General features: G+C 36.8%; 2 protein-coding genes across 2 annotated transcripts in view; one reads left to right on the top strand and one right to left on the bottom strand.

Moving 5' to 3' along the window:
* The first annotated feature begins 600 nt into the window (after positions 1 to 600).
* On the top strand, positions 601 to 1700 carry LOC150079507 (uncharacterized). Its single transcript, XM_090383095.1, has 2 exons — positions 601 to 936; positions 1266 to 1700. The coding sequence occupies exons 1-2, from the start codon at positions 601 to 603 to the stop codon at positions 1698 to 1700; spliced, it is 771 nt and encodes a 256-aa protein (XP_090239221.1).
* A 1075-nt stretch (positions 1701 to 2775) lies between these two features.
* Positions 2776 to 9128, bottom strand: part of LOC150079506 (ATP-binding cassette sub-family C member 1-like) — a 29876-nt gene continuing 23523 nt past the window's right edge. The window contains exons 16-29 of the mRNA XM_090383094.1: positions 8865 to 9052; positions 8555 to 8744; positions 8189 to 8284; positions 7940 to 8060; positions 7213 to 7357; positions 6943 to 7108; positions 4931 to 5130; positions 4687 to 4813; positions 4460 to 4561; positions 4174 to 4320; positions 3925 to 4083; positions 3615 to 3781; positions 3071 to 3265; positions 2776 to 2887 (exon numbers count right to left, since the gene is read on the bottom strand). Of these exons, the coding sequence (XP_090239220.1) occupies positions 2776 to 2887; positions 3071 to 3265; positions 3615 to 3781; positions 3925 to 4083; positions 4174 to 4320; positions 4460 to 4561; positions 4687 to 4813; positions 4931 to 5130; positions 6943 to 7108; positions 7213 to 7357; positions 7940 to 8060; positions 8189 to 8284; positions 8555 to 8744; positions 8865 to 9052 (2115 nt within the window). The remainder of the gene's footprint in view (positions 2888 to 3070; positions 3266 to 3614; positions 3782 to 3924; positions 4084 to 4173; positions 4321 to 4459; positions 4562 to 4686; positions 4814 to 4930; positions 5131 to 6942; positions 7109 to 7212; positions 7358 to 7939; positions 8061 to 8188; positions 8285 to 8554; positions 8745 to 8864; positions 9053 to 9128) is intronic.

The raw sequence follows: 9128 nt of genomic DNA, 5'->3' as shown, positions 1-9128 counted from the left end.
CACGCGCACGACTTCACCAGTCAACAACAACAACACTTCTCCAGTCAACAACTGAGTTGCTGACACCTGAACCACAAGCAACTGTACACGTTAGGCTTATATTGTAAAACGAAGGATTTTTCATCCAGTAAATTAACTTCTAACTTTAAATAATCATTTTTAAAACGCACGTAATCTACAAACACGCTGCCATCCACGATTCCCCATATTGGCGAGTCGACTTCAACTGTCGAAAGAGAGCGGAAGTTGGCAGACGACCGTATGCTGTCGCTTCGACTGCCGCAAATCGATTGCGGGGAAATGCTTGGAACGAAGGTAGCTTACATTGCACTAAAAGGGGTGGAGCAGCGTTGTGCGTGCGCGGAGGACGGATAGAAGAACGTAGAGGCTAGTTTATAGGAGATGGGTTTCGCAACTGGGTTTTACCTCACTGCGCATGTGCGAGACACAGTGGGGACACCAAATGGCGTAAGTAATCAGTTTCGTCTCCTTTCTTCTTCTCGACAAGATTTCGTGTTGTTTTGAAATTATGTGTAATCTGTAAGTGATCGTTGTGTTTATATTATTCCATTTTATATAAGGTGGTTAATAATAAATTAGATGAAGTGGAGTAGCGATACAATTATTGACTTTCTCGATGTTTATTCTCAGCAGCCATGTTTGTGGGACTACAACCACATGGACTTCAAAGATAAAACGAAGCGAGTGGCTGCACTCAAACAAATGGTGCTGGAATTAAACATCGATGGATTGACTATGGAGGATTTAAAATGCAAGATTCATTCGATCAGGAACACGTACACAAATGAAATAAGGAAGGTAGAAAAAAGCAAAAAGTCTGGAGCAGATGATGTATATAAGCCCAAAATTCCTTGGTTTGGATTAGCTGATTCATTTTTGAGGAAGATTGTGTTTAGAAGGAAAAATGCATCTCTGGTAAGTGTTATGTTATATTCACTTCTTATCGTTGGGGCTTAGCCTCTTTCTTTTGGGGCTTTGCCTCATTATTTTGGGGCTTGGCTTCTTTCTTTTGGGGTTGCCTCATTATTTTGGGGCTTAGCCTCTTTCTTTTGGGGCTTAGCCTCTTTCTCTCTTAGTACATCACTCTTGTAGGGGTATAACTTCACCACAAGTTGCCTTGGTATTGCACTACTCTAAATTGCTCCATTGTGAGATGGTGCATTATGCTTTCGTAACTTGAGGCTTTTCTTCCCTAGACTTTATGTCTTCTATGATTAATGTTTAATAATTATTCTCCATTTTAGGACACCGAAGTAATATCTCCGGATCTCTATGGAAATGATATCAAAACTGAATCATGCTCTGAATATACCGAGAAAACCTTCGATTGTCCATCACCAATGCATGATTTTCAACCACATGGTATTATGGCATCCCACGAAGCAACGGCGAATGCCCATCTGGAAGATTCAGCCGAGGCATTGAGGGATTTTTCAAAGCAGTCACAAGAAGATGATGAACTAACTGCCTTTGGGAAAAGCGTTGTGGCACAAATGAGGAAGTTACCAGAAAAATATACTGTAGATCTAATGGAGGAAATACAGAGTCTGATAGCTAAGAAACGTAGGAAATACATTTTGGAAAATAAACAGCTTTACGAGGGTCCTGTTATGTCTAATTCTCCTTCCACATCTTTCGGTCTTCAATCATTAGGGGGTGAATTGCCCAACGAATCATGACAGTGAATTTTTTGTATATTATTCCAATGTCTAATGTCAAACTATAACGAGTGGTATATGGAAACATCTGGAAAATATGTTGAAAGAATATAAGATTAAAGTTAATAATGTTGTTGACGTGTATTTGTTACAAATAAAACCCATATTACTATTTTCTTGTATATTGTAAAAATAAATTCTTATATACATCTGCTTTTGTACTTGATTCAAAACTTGCCTTCATGTTTGAATTTTGAAATGGCCGCGATACCAACAGCAGAACAAACTTTGACTTAACACGAGTTGCCTTGGTATTGCACCACTTCGTAAGCAAATAGTATTAACAAAAAATTTATTTTCCATTTATTTAAAGGGTGTTTATTAACTTTTAATATTTATTATTTTATTTATTAATTAAATAAAATATGAGTCTTAAGAATAAAATAATTATAATTAAAATTTATTTAAGAAATATCAATTCGCCAGTCCAAATACGTGTATTTATATTATTTTCATCTTTATATTAATTCATCTTAGCAACCACTTGAGACTGTAATCCGAATCGGAAAACAATCAAATTTAAAATTTTGATTGGAGTTGTCTTTGTTTTTTTGATTGATTTTTTCACAAAAACACATTTGATAGAATTTGAAATCAAAAATAAAAATCGATAAATATAGATTATAAAAGTGTTTAGTGTTATAATAATTTGATTATTCCTTTCAGTGAGGCTTCTAAATTCAGTGGAATGATGGTAGCTTAAAATATTTATTGAATAATTTCATTTAAATTGCAACATTAATCAATAAATAGAAAGTTATGATTGGCTATCCACGGGATGTGGATTAGAATTAGTAGCAACGTCTTCCGTTTTTAAGAAATATCCACTTCATTTGCATAATCCTCCATTTTTTAAAATTTATTCAAATTATTTGCTTCCATAATACCAGATGGAGGTTTATTCCAACGATCAATCGCTCTCTGACTGAAAGAAAATTTCCACACAAATTTATTTTTTTATTGACTTTATTTGTTCTTCAGTTTCATAGAGATATAAAAACGAGTTTATGTACATAGTGATTCTTTTTTTTTTTATTTACAAAATACCAGCATCTTTGGCCATGGAATAAAAGACAGATTCTTGTTTTTTCAGCAATTCAAGTGGGGGTCCAATCTCCACGATTTTTCCTCTCTCCATCACAACAACGCTGTAATGTAAAATATATATATTTTTATTTTCTATAATCTGTGAAAATTATGGAATGCATTTAAAATCAAGCAGTTGCGCCGCCTAGCGGTCTATCTATTTCAGCAAAATAAAATATTGTGTTTTTAAAATATCGATGATGTACATGAACATTTTTAACGTCATAGACAGCCACGCCACCTACCGATCACTGTCGAGAATGGTCTGAAGACGATGAGCGATGGTGATAACTGTGCAGTCTTTGAATTCCTCTCGTATTGTATTTTGTATTAATCTGTCTGTCTCCATGTCAACCGATGCAGTAGCTTCATCCAGCACCAGTATCTTCGATTTCTTTAGTAAGGCTCTTCCAAGACAAATCAGCTGTTTTTGACCAACACTAAAAAACAAAAGATTAATTACAATTATTTTTTTAAAGCTTTTTACTGATGTATTAAGAATCATTACGTTTTTATAAGGGAGTTAAAAGAAACATTTGAAGATACAAAAAACGTTTTGCATAGAATGTCAACTATTTGGGACTCTACAATGACATTATAGTCTCCAACCGAGGAACAAGATACTGTTAATATAAAATACGTATTAATATAATGATAAAAAATTCACAATAAAAGGCTCCTTACAAATATGTTAAATACATCACATTGTATCTGGGCATTAATTTGGAATATATGTGGAATTATTAAATAAATAAAAATAAAATATCTGAATGAAATTTCTCAAGTAACCTCAAGTTTTCACCTCCATCTAGAATTTCATGCTGTATTCCAGCTGTCAGTGATAACACAAATTCTTTCAGATGGGCTTGTTCCAGGGTAATCCACACTTCATCGTCACTGTATTGGTTATTCGGGTCTAGATTCAGTCTTAAAGTTCCAGTGAAGAGTACTGGATCCTGAAATATATTGCCACCATATTAATTTATTCAAAGAAATATTTGGATGTTTTATTCTTGTTCTTTTTATTTTTACTTAACACTATGATGGTAAACAAGCTTATTTCTAGAAAATTACATTGCTAAACGTTATCGAACTTCACCTGTGGGATGATTGTTAACCTTGATCGCAAATCATGGAGTCCTAAAGGTTTGATATCTAAATCATCAATTACAATGGCTCCACTCGCAGGTTCGATTATTCGGAAGAGTGATAGTGCAAGGGATGACTTGCCAGCACCTGTTCGACCCACAACACCAACCTAACGATATACAATAACTACTTTGAATACCTTATAATTTTAAATAATTAAAAGAATAATATAAAATTGTCCAAAGTAAACACAACTTACTTTTTCTCTCGGAAGAATATTTAGATTCACACCGCTCAGAACCAGATCCAGTCCTTTCCTATAGCGTGTACTATAATCTTCGAATGAAACCACCCCATCTTGTGGCCACGAAGGTACAGGTTTTTTATCCGGAATTTCCCAAGATGCCTAGACAAATAAATTATAAAAAAATCATACTTTTTTTTTTGAACTAAATGGAAATATTGAGACCCTTCGTTGTGTCTCAGTATATCGGATACTGGAATAAATAATCAATATATTCTCACAAAATCCTCAAGCAACCTACCTCTGGAGAAAGATCGCAGTACTCGTCTACTCTTTCAGCAGACACCAACACATTTTCCAGAGCTGTTGTTTGTCTCACCAACATTATGAGAGCTTCAGAGATCTGAAAATTAAGTTCAGAAGAACTGATAAAGGATAATGACTCTGAAGAAACAGAAAATGGGAGCTGATTTTATATAATAAAATTACTCAAACTGGAATTGGCAAAAAACATGGCATATGACTTACATTTATTGCATAAGACAGAGCCAAACCAATTAAACCTGCCCCTATTGTTCCCTTACTGGTCACTGCGAAGAGTGCTGTGGACAGGATAATGAGAGCCCCTAAGAAATGCAGACGCACTTCTAGCCATCTTGTTTGAGATGGAGAAAAAAAATAAACAAAGCTTATCTAGGTATAAGGACAGCCAATACCAAATATAAAACTCTTAAGTTCTTAAATTGTAAAACAAACTCAAATATAATTTTACCTGTTCACTGTAATGGACTGAAAGTAGCACTTCATGTGAACATCGACTCTTTGATTTAAATTATTAATGAAATTATCTTCAACACGATATGCCCGTATACTGGAAATTCCCTGAATACTCTCTGAGAAGTGACTATAAATAGGAGACTTGGCTGTTGACGTAAGTCGTCTCACTTGCCTGGATGTAGCGATATACACTTGCTAAACACACAGAAAATGTTTTAAAAAAAATCATCTAACTTTATAAGAAAAGATACAAATATATTTATTAATTAGTTTAATGGATGCTGACATCGTGAATTGTGTCAAATCATTAAGATACCAATGCTGTTTTATGATAATAATCATAGAAGTTGTCAGTAAGTTCAGGTTTTTTCGAAAAATACACAGAATGCAGATTTATTAAATTCCTTTGAATAGATCGATGTTCAGAATTTGGTAGAGTGGAAATTAGGTTAAGGAACTGGCTCTTGGACATCGTGTGAACAGTCTTGCCTAGTGAAAGTAGGTTGGCAACGAATTTTGACAATTCATCTGTCGGGGAACCACAACAGGACACAACGGGTCTTAAAAGAGCACCTCCAACAGCAGCGAGTTTTTTAACTTAATTCCAACTCTATCCATTTCGGTGGACCAGGTTATGGCATTGTTTGACGTCGTATTACTCTTTACTTCAATTCCTGTCCAGCTGGCCATCACATGCGCTGGACAACGAACCCTGAGTAGCAGGAGTTCGCTTTCTGCCAACGACATTTGCACCGCCTTTAAGTTGTGCCTGACTGGTAGTGTGGTCATATAGTGACTCCCTTTACCGGCAAATCCACGGTACAACTATGGGTGTCCCCGTCAGCTCAGTTACAGCTAACATTGCCACGGAGGAACTAGAGAATCGGCGTTTGTAGGTCTGCCAGTCCCTATAGTCTTTTGGTGTCGCTACGTCATATATTTACCATTATTCCTCGCGAGTCAGGAGACCGACTCTTACAGCATCTCAATTCTCTTCCACCCTTCATTCAGTTCACCGTTGGGTTGGAGTCGGACAATGTTGTTCCATTTTTGGATATCCTTGTTTGGCGCGAGGGCACGCGTCTAAAGACCTCTGTCCATCGTAAACTGATATGTGCTGGCCAGTTCACTAACTATCGGTCAGCACACGCTCGCGGTCTCTTTCTCAGTACAGCACGAGCTTTATTAACCCGCGCCTGGACACACTCCAACTCTGCGGATAAAAGACGTAATGAGATCGCTAGAGTGAAGACAGATTTGGCCAAGTGCGGTTACCTCACAAGTGCCTTGGATAGATGCGACCTGCAGTCCTGTGACTACACGGCAAACCTTAGGACCACGCGTAACGTAGACCCGAACTTGACACAACAACTGTCAAAGGTTTTATGGGATAAAGTTCCTGCAGCTTCCAAGAAGGAAGTGGCAGTCCCTTGTGTTAAAGGTAAAGACACCAGTCCCCCCCCCCACTCTTACAGAGTGTTCAGTGTACTGCATTTCCTGTTGTGACTACACATGCTGCTACATTGGTGAATCTGGCAGAAGGCTCAAAGATCGGATCACTGGGTGATCCGCTCCGTTGATGTGGAGCACTCAGCCGTCGCTGTACACTTCTGGTCAACCCAGCACGACATCGACCCCGACGCGACATTAAGATTATCGAGTATTCTCGTCAGTACAGCTGTCGCGTCTGGTTAGAATCACTACACATTATATTTTGTTGTGATTCTTTTAACCGGAACAAACAAAGGAAGTCATGTCCATCCCATTTTTTCGACTTAAGAAGGGCAACCCATGCCCGAAAGCTATCGATGTTAGTTTATTTTAACTGTTTATTATAACTTTATTTTTACCTGTCTTCCTATCAAAGGAATTTAATAAACCTGTATTCTATATTTCTCAGAAAAAGCTGAACTTATTGACATTATGAACTCTGAGAACGTAGGCCTTTTCCGTTTCAATCATAGGAGAAATGAAAGGTAATTTTTTAAAGAAAATAATTTTCTTTACCTGTAAACCGTAGTAGATCAGGCATATAGGAATAAAAGCAACTAATAATAAGTAATCGGATATGCTAATAATAATAAAAGCTCCAATTGTGTTCAGAATTCCGGTTATCACTGCACTGAAGCTGCTGGGTATCTGTATGTCTATAGCTTCGATATCGGCTCCGAATCTGGATAAAAAAAAAGAAAGATAAGATCATATATGGACTATATCATTAAGGATATATATAATTTGATACTGTATGTAATTACTGTATAATCTAATTAAATTTACCTGTTTAAAATTCGGCCTAGTGGGGTTGTATCGAAGAAAGACATCGGGCATTTGAAAACAGAATGAAGCAACTTCTCGTGGAAAATTCTAGACGCTCTGTTTGCACCATAAGCCAGTATGATTGTTGCAAACAGTACCGATAATCCTGTAACAAAACATAATCGAGCTTAAGAAAAATACTGTGCCAAGGATTTAAATACAGCATTTGGTGTACACCAATTAAGCGAAATCATATCAGTGGTATAATAGACTGAACGTGAATTTTTAATTTGATACAATTTATAGTTCTTTTTCTTCTGGCTTTATAACCCAGGGTTGGTCTTAGCGTTCTCGATGATGTTCTTCCAATATGCCCTCCCAGAAGTACAACTTCTTATTCTCATAGTCTTTAAGTCCTTTTCTACGTTATCCCTCCATCTTTTCCGCGGTCTTCTTCTCGCCCTCTTCCCGGTAGGATTCAATTTCTTAGGAACTTGTCTCAACCAGGCAAGTCTCTGGTTCTCCACAAATCTTACGATATCCATGCCCTGAATAAGATGGTCAAGTTCGTGGTTCATTCTGATCCTCCAGAATCCATCAACGTCTTGTACGGGTCCAAAATCTTTTCGTAGAATACAACTTAAGTACGTAGTTAAAAAATAGAATTTGCCTAGGAAAGAAGTCAATTAATGTCGAATAGATTTTATTCTTTAAACACTTATGATCGGTTATCCAACTATAAAGTTACCTTTGCAAACACCTAAACTTCCATAGACTGCAATTCTCAAGTTTCTCAGTGGTATATCTTGATTACCATTCGGTAGAGGGCCATCTTCTGTCCACTCGCTCAGCCAAAGACTGCCAGCTATCTACATTAATGGAAGGAGAAGTAACTTTATGTACCAGATTCAAATCTCTAAGAATAGGTAGAATACTTTAAGATGCTGTATATTTGCAATTGAAACAGTCTTAGGTTGTAGAAAAGAAAAATCCATACCTCAAAAGCTTCGTAAGACACAAAACCCAGAAAACAAAACGCACACAACAGAATGGATGCGTTCTTGATGTATTTTAAATAAACTCCAGCCCGCACCTACAAAAAATAAAAACGAGAATATATTGGTAAGGTCTTAATTATTTTCACTTTATTTGGAGCCGAGTATGTCCATCGAGAATCTAATAGAATATTAAGAAAATCATAAAAAATTGATAGGCAACCATAGATCTACACTATGTTGTTAAAAGTATTGGGACACCATTGGATGATCATGTGATATGTAAAATAATATGGACTACGCTACGATGTGGAGGGGATTAGTAGTCAAAAAGGTATGCTTCAAGAAAGCGCAAATTCTTTGCCTACCTTGCCCTCAACCATCTTCTCTTCCTGGACAAGATCAGCTTTTTTCAGATGTCCTGATTCTTCTACGGACCTTGAAAGTGGCCTCGTGATTTGTCCCGAGACTTGTCCACTAATTGGATTGGACATCAACTCTCTCACCTTCTCTGGGTTTTCAAACGATAATTGCGAACTGTCCGAGTCAGTGGAGCTGCTAAAAAGGAATCATTTAAAAACACAGCGATATCTAACGCGGTTATTACAATTATAGTACACTCATAACAAATAGTGATTATACGCATATAACACTAAGATTTACATTTTTTTTTATTACCTCAAGAACTCAGTGTCTTCCGGTAAGACTTCATCTTCAAAGTTGCTTTCGAAGAAATCTGAAGACAAACTCTCCCGATCTAGAAGTTCATTGTAGTTACCAACATCTGCGATCATCCCATCTTTCATTACAATGATCAGGTCTACATCAGGCAGAACAGAGGGACTATGGGTAACCAGAATACGAGTCTGGAATTGGAAACAGCTCTTTTGTGAAACTGAGTTTAAAGCCACGCACTAAATCTATTCATATACGTATAAAATA

The sequence above is a fragment of the Mastigoproctus giganteus genome, chromosome 10 (assembly GCF_048544385.1).
Source record: "Mastigoproctus giganteus isolate SK-2022 chromosome 10, ASM4854438v1, whole genome shotgun sequence".
Lineage (NCBI taxonomy): Eukaryota > Metazoa > Arthropoda > Arachnida > Uropygi > Thelyphonidae > Mastigoproctus > Mastigoproctus giganteus.
This window is presented reverse-complemented; position numbering and strand designations above follow the sequence as displayed.